General features: G+C 38.2%; 1 protein-coding gene across 1 annotated transcript; it reads left to right on the forward strand.

The window, feature by feature from the left end:
- Positions 1 to 2237, forward strand: LOC127767822 (uncharacterized). Its single transcript, XM_052293273.1, has 4 exons — positions 1 to 309; positions 408 to 687; positions 865 to 915; positions 1440 to 2237. Exons 1-4 carry the CDS (start codon positions 29 to 31, stop codon positions 1848 to 1850), a joined length of 1023 nt encoding a protein of 340 aa, XP_052149233.1. The 5' UTR covers positions 1 to 28; the 3' UTR covers positions 1851 to 2237.
- The last annotated feature ends 9694 nt before the right edge of the window (positions 2238 to 11931 follow it).

Genomic DNA, 11931 nt, shown 5'->3' on the forward strand with positions numbered 1-11931 from the left:
GACACGCGCCTCGCCGCCGCCCGCCGCGATGCTACTGGCGCGCGCTCCGCCGCCGCCGGCGATGCCCTCGGCGGTCAGCTCGCCGCCGCAACGGGAGAGCATACTCCGCCCATACTGCGTTCCCTGGACCCGCGGCTCCGTTGCGACGGCCGCCGTGGCGAAGGCTGCTCCTTTCCGGGGCGAGCAAAACCACAAGCAGGTAGCGAGCGTGGCGAACCCCCTGGTGAAGCACTGCGTTAGGCTCAGGCTCTCCTCCGCGTACCGCCGCTCCTGCCGCCGCATTCTCCTCGTCGGACTCATCCCCATCCTGTAAACTTTTCTCTATTCTAAGCTGCGAAATTCCCTTATTTTGTTTTATTCTGAGATGAATTTTTTTCCTAATTCTGTACTCGTACGCCTTGGTGCAGGGAGATGTGTAGCTTCGAATTCTCCACCATCGAAACCTTGCTTCTCTTGGACGGCATAGAGCTACCGGAGGAATTGTACGGGTTCTCTGGCAATGTCGTGTATGTCAGCGCCGCTGTGATGAAGAAAGTTTCTGGGATGCAATCAGTTGATTCAACTGAGGCAATCGCTATCATTCACATGCCTAAGTATTTCCGCGACCTTGACAGCGACCAGGGTGGAGCTGTTCTTGATGAGTGGCTCGGCTCTGCAAAGAGGATTTTGGTTCTGGATGGGATTCAGGTAAAAAGAAGTGTGCAATATTCCGTTATTATCCATAGTAAATGGATGTCATTTTGTGCATAAGACGGCACATAATATGTTGTTTATTGTTTATTTTAAGTTTGAACTAGTCCATTTGATTCCTCTTAAGCAAGGGTTCTAAATTTTTACTGTGTCCATAATGGTTCTATCCTGCAGGACCCTGGTAACCTTGGAACATTGATAAGATCCGCTTGTGCTTTCAGATGGGTATGTCATTTACTACTAATTGTTGAAGCGTCTCTGATTGCATTTCTCAAAACTTGATGTTTCATGGTCTCATGGATCACACCATCCTATTGTTTCATATAAAGTAGTTATCACAGCTTGTTTTACTTCTCAATAATAAGGTAGAACTTAAGTGATAAAAAAGCTAATACTACTAGTAGTATGTAGAATTATTAGGTTTGCACTTGTTTTTACATCTAAGGATGATAGTGTAATGCTATTAATGACATTTTGAAAGCAAAAGGTTAGTACATTCTGGGTTAGAAGGCTAGAAACCCCATAAGTGTTCTACATTTCCACAAAAAATTATGCTCCTATTATACAGCATCAGATGAAGTTTAGTTAGCAGTTAGCACATGCCAATATGCCATCACACAAAAATATCTGCATGGTGTGTAGCCTACCAGAAATTTATACTAACTCTTCAAGTGCTTTCAGTAGTGTTGTTCGGTTAGTCTTTACCAATTTCTATGCTTCTAACAACATTTAAAACCAACTACCAACAGGATGGGGTATTTCTTCTTCCAGCTTGCTGTGATCCTTTCAATGAAAAAGCTCTTCGTGCAGCTCGTGGAGCCTCATTGCAGCTTCCAGTTGTTTCTGGTAACTGGTCTGATCTGCATGCTTTGATGGCTAAATCTGATATGAAGATGCTGGCAGGTCATCCAGAAAGCAGCAGTAATGGATCTGAAAGAACACATGTTCTATCTAAAGAACTAGCGGATTCACTGATGAGTGAATCAGTGTGCTTAGTGTTAGGAAGTGAGGGCAATGGCCTTTCGGCAGAGACCCTTCAAGCCTGTGAGCTTGTAAACATTCCTATGCAAGGTACATTTGAATCTCTGAATGTTTCAGTTGCAGGTGGTATCTTCTTATTTATGTTACAAACTAAACAGCAAAAAATGGCAGAACGTTAACTGTTTAAGTCATCCTTGATTTTTTAATAATTTTATTGTTCTTGTCCAATCTGTTACATTTGGTTCTTCTTTCTGACATCATTGCTGATAGCTTGATATCAATCCAAAGTGAAGGAACAAACTGTTAAGAGGAATGCAAGATCTTGGTTGACAAACAAAACAAAATGAGAACATTTTATTATATACCCTCCCTTTAAATTGAAATGAATTGTTTACCCTCCTGCGCCGCTGACATGTGGGATCATCTAAGATCGCTGACATGTGGACCAGGAGGGTAAATCCTCAACTTCAATCTAAATGGAGGGTATATGATCAAACTTTACCTGTTTTGTCACAAGGATCATTGGATGGCACTATATGAAACCTAGTAAATGATGATGGAATGAACTGCCGAAAGAATTTTAAAATGAACTCATTGTTCAGATAACCAACACAACTTTGTGTAATTCTTGTAGTATGTATTTGTACAACTGAAGATCGCTATGCAATTTATGAAAGGGATCCACCATAATCACTGCAGCCTTGCCTTTGGCCCTTGAATATAGTAGCTTCAATCAAACACGGTGGTCCTTTATCAATACGAGCCTTTTGGAACAGGCCAGATCAGTAGTCCTGGTCCACAAGCTTATGTAAGTTATCTGTGAAATTTTGTTGATTGTTACAGGAATCCTTCTATCAGCCCAAGCATTTACTATGTAGAATTGAAATGTTAGAGTACATTTAACAGTAGTCAGTTGAATCATTATGCAGATTTTGCGGTAAAATGTCCATTTAGACACTGGATTAGATCTTCCGTATCTATTGATATAATCTTCCAAACTTAAATAATCTAATAGGAAGCTTTAAGACTTAGTCCAGTTGAGATATGATTCATTGATTGAGACCAACTTTATGTTCTTTCTTGAGCTGGACCGTCTAAATGCTATAAATGACTAGCAGCTTTCAGTATTGCTTCTCGCTGCTGTGGGCTGTGGAATACTCAAACTGTAATCTAATTAATGATACATAAGATCAGCAGAAACTCCTGGCTTTGTCAGCACCGTAATGACACCTTCCACATATTTATTATGGGATCTTACATGTGATCCACCATTGCTGACTGAAAAAGGTATCGTCCTTAATCGAGACATCTTGCACACTGGATTTTGCAGCACTACAACTTATTTCAGCCCCAATTAGTTGGTTTCCAGAGGAAGGTATGTCTTTTCAGGTGAAAGCTTCTTTGTTTAGCCTGTGAGAGCATCCTGAGTCATATCTCATATGCATACTTAGTTCTTTGATTATTGTACTATACATATCATCTCTGGGAATGCACGTCTGTCATTCACTGAAACGGTGGTGCTCCAGTTTCCCTGTTTCTCTTGTAGTGATACTTACCTGTACTCCTGTCTATAGCTGATATGTGGATTCCTCTGACGACATACATGCTGGTGTAAAACTGCTCATCTTACCGTGAATTTTGTATTTTCTGGAAAAGTATCATTGGCTCCCCAAACAATTTTTCGATTGTTGATGGCTAAGTTTTCTTAACCCTTGGTAGGTAGTTTATTTCTTCTGCAATGCAGTGCCCTATGCATTATGGACTGTTAGTGTTCACTTTTCCTGTACTCTGCAACTGGGACAAATATCATATCTTCTGTAGGCAAAGAGGCATTACATTATGTATAAGTTGTATGCTGAGAAACCAACCACTAGGTGCAAAATCAAACCTGATGGTTCTACATGAGCCAGCACTTCAATATTTTGGCACCCAAGTGCTAGTGGCTGATGACAAATTTAAGATAGAATACCTGTGTCAACCTAAAGGAGACACAGAGGCATACTGATGGAAATAAAGTTGAATTTGATTCACCGACGCATTGTTTGGCACTGTGGATTGTAGAATATTAATTTGTTGAAAAAAGCAATGAAATGACCTTTGCATTTAGTATTTAAAGAGGCAGTGCTGGAAACGTAGTTTTCTACTGTTTTATTATTCTATTCATTTGTCTTGTGTTTAATAGATAATAACTTGTTATGTTAGGCTGTGTTCGTTTTCTTGTGTTGGGAACTCATTCCTTCCGCACGGAAACTGAGTGACTCATTAGCACTTGATTAATTAAGTATTGATTTATTTATTTTTTAAAAAATAGATTAATATGATTTTTTAAAACAACTTTCATATAGAAATTTTTTACAAAAGACACATTGTTTAGTAGTTTGAAAAGCGTGTATGTGGAAAATGAGGAAGGTAAGTTGGGAAAGATGGGGGAAGAACACAGCTTAGGAGCTTTGGGAACCAATTAAGAACATGGGCTGAGACCCTCACCAAAGGAGATATCTGTATGATGACAAATCACCTCTGAGTTTTGCTCTTTTGAAAAGAAGTTCTGATGATCTAGGGGCATTTATATTAATTATGGATTTGGGAGCTGGTCAGACTTAAAATGACAGGCAGTGGATATTTTCCTACATGAAGTGGTGGAACAACATTTGTCAACTTCTATTTTATTATCTGCTATTCTTTGGTAAGCGATTCTTTCGTCATTCTGCGTTATACATTCAGTGTTTTTCCTGTGACAGTGATTGGTTGATAGCTATACTCATTTCAAATGATGATTGTTTTGGGATTACTCACAAAACGAAACATCACCAGCTCATTTTAGAACTGAATGTGGACAGTTTTCAATCCCAGTAGTCTTCTGCTGGCCAATTCTCTGCCTTGTACTGTAGCATGCTCTAAATTACTCTACCTGCAACTATTACAACCTTGTGCCCACTGTTTTCTTGTTATATAATTGCTAATTTCACGCAATTTGTGCATGTGTACTTTAATACTGGATCTGTGCTAACTGCTAAGCATCACTGAAGTGTTCATGTGCTTCTAGCTTGGTTTTCACATGTCTAGTTCAGAAGTGCAATCATAAACCAGTTCGACTAAGTCCTCAAAAAGGAGAAAACCAGTTCTCGGACCAGTTCAGAAGAAGAAACCAGTTCTGGACTAATCATGTTATTAAGATACATACAGATAGAATATTTATTGCATGTTGGGCATGCTGTTGTGTACTCATCTCACTGTACTCAACCTCAGTGCATACCCAATCAAAAGCTATGATACCTAGATGTTTCCTTTCATCATCTATGTGTTTAGCTCACTAATCAACATTATCGCTTTGTCAGCATGCCAATACAGGCAAGTTGATTTAGTAGTGTGGCCAGCACATCTCAATGCACATTTCCCAAACAATGTTCTCTGTTATGATAAAGGTCTTAAGACCCATAGATATATGCTTTTGTTGAATTGTTGGGTATGAATCATCAAGAGCTGGTGCCATTTGGCATCAACTCATTTTTTTTGCAGTTTGTTAGAAAGGGATTGGTGTGGTTGTGTACTGACAAATCTATGGTATTCAATAAGAAATTAGCATAGGGTGATAGGGAGGTCACTGATTGGTGCATCATTTGCTTAATTAAGTACTGCCAGGTTGGTGTGTTAGCCTATCTGGAGAGAGAGAGAGAGAGAGAGATCATGCAAATCAAAGCTTTTTGGTAGTTCATGTCAGTTTGATACGTGTGCATGCATCTGAATGTAGATCGGTGTCCTTCCATTTGTCTCTTCCTTTGCAGATTTGGGGATTATTTGTGTCCTCTTTTTTTTTTTGTCAGAAGAGTTCAGGGCATTGCCATGTGGCTGGTATATATATTCCTGCTTTATCATTTGCTGAAGTCCCAAGAAGCCACAATACGTTAAACTCTTTATATATCAGGGAGGAAAGAAGTAGATTAATTTGTCGGTGTTGTTAATACATTTCCCTCTAGTTTTTCAGCTGTAAACTCCTGTGCCTAGAAAAAAAATAAAAAGGGGTACTATCACGTCATTATGTTAATTCGGTATACAACTATTTTACTTCTGATCCCACAGATGTAACTGTATCTTGTATATAATTGTTAATTATGTTTCTCCAAATACAATTTTCTGTTCTATGCACAGCTATATCGATCAATCCTCGCTATTAAAATTTGGACTCATCATGATCTACTGGTTTACAAAGTTCTCTTTGTCTTCTATTAATATTGTAATTTCTAGGCCTTTGGAATGAGTACAGTGGTTTTTTTCAAGTTTGTTTTGATAATATAATAGATTGATGTCATCGACATAAACCTTCGCATAATAGAACTTGGAATCGTGTTACTATTTTTCTAGAGTTATTTTTTCACCGTAGTTTTCTGTAGCTAGCCATGGGAATGGTGCCTACCTCGACTGGCAGGGAGCTGTTAGGAGCAGACGAGCAGTGCACCAGCCTGAGTTTGAATCCCTTTCAGTGCATGTTGTTGGTAACTTTTTTGGTTACGCCGTCAATCATGATGAAAACACCTAATGTTTTGCGGTGCTACAAAGTCGTCAACCATCTCGATCTAGATAAATCTAAACCAAGGTGGTTTATGTAATTCAAAACTGACTAGTTGAAGCTGGCTTAGATGAAATAGGGATAAACATTTGTCTCGTGGGTGGAACAGAAGGTTTTTGGGACAGACCTACAAAGAGATTCGCACACCCACATCGAGGACAAACGGCTTTCAGTGCAAACCGACAAAGATGGATGAAAACTAGAATTAAAAAAGTGATTGGCTAATTGTATTGAAAAGAGATTATGTGTTCAGTTGAACCGGCCATAGCCTTTATAAAGAGACTGGTCTTGTCTCCTACAGAACCTTCTCCACGTCTTACTCAAGGTAGATACCAATAAAAACTCAAAAAACCTCAACCCAAGCAAGGAAGCCTGAGACCCGACGAAATTCGACTCGAAGTCGGACTTAGACGGTTTGACCGTCCATTTGTCGCCAATCAGATCGATCAGCCACACACCGGCGATCAGACTAGCCCTCTGTAGGAAATCCCGATCTTATTCAAATTTGATCATATTTTCTTATTTCATGTCTAGATGTCAAATTTGGATGTTAACACATGTTTTCTCACTACTTTATCAGCAATGGATGCTAAGATCCTCTTTAGTAACCTAACACATTTTTTTGTTTTTTTTTAAAAAAAAGTTAGCCATGAGTCCATGACATCCTAGGACAAGAGTAAAAAAAAAAAAATCAAAACAGATAAATCAAACTTAAAAGAACACCCAAAATTCATAAGATCGTCGATGTGCTGCCCAAGTTGCCGTCCACGGCGACGTGACAAGACTACAAGAGAAGGGAACCAAAAGGTGGCAATGGCAAAATCCTTGGTTCTGCTCGACTGCTCCTACTCATCAGTCACCGAGGCGAAAGGCATGGCTGTTCTTGCTCCAAACCCGTAGGCCATCCACTGCCCATTCGTCTGCGCTCACAAGTTGCAGTTAATGCTAAACACCAAAGGATGCATATATGTAAGTATATGCTCCCTCCATACTCATAAATAAAGTCGTTTAAAACAATATTTAAGTCGAACCTTGAAAATATAAATTATGAATAACTCTCAAGTTGTTGAGTTTATAAATATAAAAATTATATGAATCGATTTGTCTTGAAATTTTTTTATAAAATTATATGAATATAACTTTTTCATAAATATTTTTATAGAAACAAGAAGTTAAAGTTGTGTTTTGAAAACCGTGTCGCTGTAGTCCAAAACGATTTTCTTTACGAGTATGGAGGAAGTATGCTTTACAAGTAGGAGTAGGTCAGATGAATCTGATACAGTAACTATGAGTAGGATTCCATCATAGAGTTTGCATGCACTGGCGTAGAAGACAATACCAACACGATCATATGAGCCAAAAAAAGGAAGTCCAATAATTAATCCAACTATCCAAGTAGTACTCGTTTAGATTCTCTTAAAAAATCAGTCGAGTATTGTTAAAAAAGAAAATAAAATCAGTCGAGTAATTAATTCAAGTACTCGTTTGGGTTCTCTTGAAAAATCTCTAGCTTCCTTCAAAGGTCGGTGCTGCCGCTTCGTCGTGGCACTTTCCTGCTAACGAATTCAAAAAAGCGACAGGGGAAAAAACACTTCAAGCTGTATTTAATTCACGCTAAAATTAAAAGTTTGTTTGAAATTGAAACGATGTAATAGAAAAGTTGGAAGTTCGTGCGTAGGAAAGTTTTGATGCGATGAAAAAGTTAGAAGTTTGAAGAAATATTTTGGAACTAAACACGGCGCAAATTGGATAGGAATTGGGAAAATCAAATCGGTGCGTTTTTTCAGGTGAAAATGTCAAGCAGTCATGCTGTGTCTTGTGCATTTCACGGCACGATGGTGAACTCACTCGAGCTATTCAATTGTGAAAGCTCCAAATCTTGTCTCGGTCATGTGAGACATCTCCGGCGACGACGATGGGTAAATTACTCTGTCGGTTTATTTATCTTTTCTTTTTTTTTAAAAAAAAAGACATGTCCAGCCACGTGACTGAACTATGGGTAAATTACTCTGTCGGTTTATTTGTTTATTTCAAAAAATATAAAGATGAAATACTAAGAACATCGTGCCCCTACTCCATTCCCAATATAGATTTTTGGGGATTTCAGTCGGAAAAAAAATACACTAATAGTTTCCCTGCTCTCTCACAAAAACGAAATTCCCTTATCTTTCATTCTCACTCTCCACAAGTTGAAAACCATTCTCTCCCAAATTTCATCTTTTGAGCGAGACTGCAACTCAAGAGCAAGCAGGAGAATGACCCTGCTAGCTAAATGGGTGGCATGATCTGATAATGCCTAGGTGAAGGGTGATCATCTTTTCATTTTAGAGAGTTAAATACAGACATCACCTTCCTTTCTATTTTAAGAAGTTAAATACAGACTATGGAAGCATATTTTTAATAAGAAAAACGGGTCAAAGTTATACATTAAAACAAAATAAAGTCAATAGTGCATTGAGGTACAACTGTTAATATCCTATATGACAAAAGAAAACAAAGACTAATTAATCACACTTTTAAAAAACAACGTCCATGGTGCAAATTCAGAAGTTGAAAACATACGGCAACAAAAAAAATTAAATTCGAAGGGGAAAAAAAATGTCGAGGAGGAGAACACGGTCGAGGAAACAAGATGGAAGGAAGCTTCACCTTTAAAATATGCAAAATCTCCACAAAGTCAACTTTCCGCCTCTGCCCGTAGACTTCTTTGACCGCATTTCCACCGCGCGTTTGACTTTGGCATCTTTGACCGCCGCCATGTCATCGAGCCTATCGCCTCTTGCCACGTCAGATCCTCGCAGCTTTCGTTTCGCCTCCTCCGCTCCGAGACGAAGGCACGAAGCATGCTGAAGGCCGCCACGTGGCACGGCTCGTCCAAACAGCAGTTAGTTTTTAGGCTATCGCTGGTCTTGCCTAATCACGAAGCAAATTAGTTAAGCGTGTGCCAGCTAAATTCACAGTGTAAACCTTCGTCATTAGCTAGCCGACCTTGTCATTAGCTACATAATTAATTATGTGTTACTCCTACAATGCAAGCTTAAACAGTAAAGGCTGTAAGGCTCCGTTTGAATTCATGGAGGATGAAGATTAAGTAAAAAATACATAAAACAAGAATATTATTATTATTATTATTATTATTAATTAAGTTATTTATCTAATAGTTTAAAACAAAATTAACTTCTATATAGAATTTTTTTCACGAAATATATAGGTTAGTAATTTGAAAAACGTGTTAATGGAAACGAGATAAAATACATATCTTAATAAAAACAACGCGTTACCTGGATTAATATGCTTTGTCCCATTGTGTTTACGCGATAAATTACTGGACTAACTAACTCGCCGCACAAACAAAGGTTGCTACGCGTGGGACGTGACCATGCGTTGTCATCTTTTAATTTTCAATTTTTTTTCCTCCATGGGCGGCGCACCGTCGTTGTTCAATTCCATTTCCACGGAATAAAATGGGAGACGAAAACGGTGGTTGATGCCGTACAGTGGACTAATTAAAAATTATTTGAAGCTCTTTCGCTTATCTTTTGGCTTTTTTTAGGGATGGAGTGTAATTTATGGGGCACTTGACACTTGACATCCTAAAAAGACAAGGTGTGTATATCAGTCTCTCGATCGATGGTTTGACAATATTAATTAGCGAGGTCCTCGCACGGCCGAAAGGTTAAGCAAATGTGAAGATTCATATAGGTTGCCTAATTCCTATTTATTTGCAAATATATATATATATATATATATATATATATATATATATATATATATATATATATATATATATATATATATATACACACACACACACTACTATGCTACCGGTATTTGGTGATTTTCGGTATGATGTATTCTAATTTAAAAATTTTATGTATGATATATTCTATTTTTTTAGAAAAATTCAGGAGTAAATTTCACTTTGAGTCATTTTTTATTACTGATGTTTTTTAACCACCATAAAAACAATGTTTTCACTTTGAACCGGATACTTTTATCTTTGTGGCACTTTGAACCACCCTTAATTCTTTTATCCATCTACATTAAACTTGTAATATGCTAAAGAAATGATCTCATATATAGCTGAGGAGTTCATTGACAAATAGAAAACTGACATAATCGACATAATCGAGATCGTTCAGATGCTTTAGAAGTAGGTTGGGTGGTCTAAAAAAAACAAAAACAACTTTATCCGGTCCAAAGTAAAAACATTGGCTAAATGGTGATCCAAAGTGAAATATTGATAACAAAAGGTGGACCAAAATGAAATTTACTCATCAACTTTTGACCATTGATTTATCATAAATTATATTTTTAATAGCTATAAATCCAATATTTTTACACGTTAATATATACTTCTAATTGAACTACCTTGATCAAAACCTATAAAGTCGATTATTTCGTATGAGGGCGTTTATAATTTACAAATATGCCATGTAATAGGGCCTGTTTAGATGGTGAAATGAAAATTTTCGGGTGTCACATCGGACGTTTGACTGGATATCGGAAGGGGTTTTCGGACACGAATGAAAAAACTAATTTCATAACTCGCCTGGAAACGCGAGACGAATCTTTTGAACCTAATTTAGTCGTCATTAGCACATGTAGGTTACTATAGCACTTATAGCTAATCATGAATTAATTAGATAAAAAAATTCGTCTCACGATTTACATGCAAAGTGTGCGATTAATTTTTCTTTTTATCTATATTTTATACTCCATACATATACCCAAAGATTCAATGTGATGTTTTTGTGAAAAGTTTTTGGGAACTAAACAGGGCCATAGTGTTTGGCATGAGAAAATTATGAACTCAGAGCCCAAGCAGGAGCAGGACCGAAAACGCGTGACTAGTGCAAGGTTTGAAAATAGTACTCCTTAAGAGCGATACTTTCAAATCTTTATCTGGAGAGGCTCAAGTCTTTTTTTATTCATTTTTTTTAGTTTCATATTTAAATGTCACGTGGAACTTATGAATCCTAAACACAATGCCTAACTGGCGTCACATCACCGATCACACTCCACCCCCATTCAAAGTTTCAAACAAACTCCACCATTTTCGTATGAAATTGGGTGTGCTCGCGCGCAACTTGATCCACACACGTACGCGTTGCCCATCGATCTCCAACAGAATTCCGAATTCAACAAACTCTAATCATCACCAAAGCATGGCCCTTGCCCAATCCCAGCTTTCTTCCAAAAAAATAAAGAAGAGGTTTCCATGGCTTCCAGGCTTAGATCACCGAAATTCAATAAAGTTTATCTGTCCTTTACTTTGTTTCGCCATTGCCATTTATGCACGGCGGTTTTCAATTAAAAAGCAGTGAATAGTGTAGCCAGATTTACCAAAGTGTGGTTGCTACCGTTTTCATGTCACCAGTAGTTGTCTCGTCCCAAGATCACGGCCAGGTTCGATGAACCGGCCGCGGCAACCCAGGTTTTGAGGATGATGAATTGATCCGCATTTGAATCAAGGCTAAGCTTTGCGTTTTCGTATCACAGATTTGGCGGGTGATGGACGGAATTGGCGGGAATGGTTAAGTGTGTGCACCGTTAGCTGGAACCCACTAATTAAATGGATGCGGTTTTGATCAGCTTAATTGGGACAGGTGACAACGGCCGGCCGTTTCTGATGCAGAGATAGAGGTAAGAGGGATATTCAGCTGATGAATCTGTTCTCCAAAAAAAAAAAA

This window comes from Oryza glaberrima, chromosome 3 (genome assembly GCF_000147395.1).
Source record: "Oryza glaberrima chromosome 3, OglaRS2, whole genome shotgun sequence".
NCBI classification, from domain to species: domain Eukaryota; kingdom Viridiplantae; phylum Streptophyta; class Magnoliopsida; order Poales; family Poaceae; genus Oryza; species Oryza glaberrima.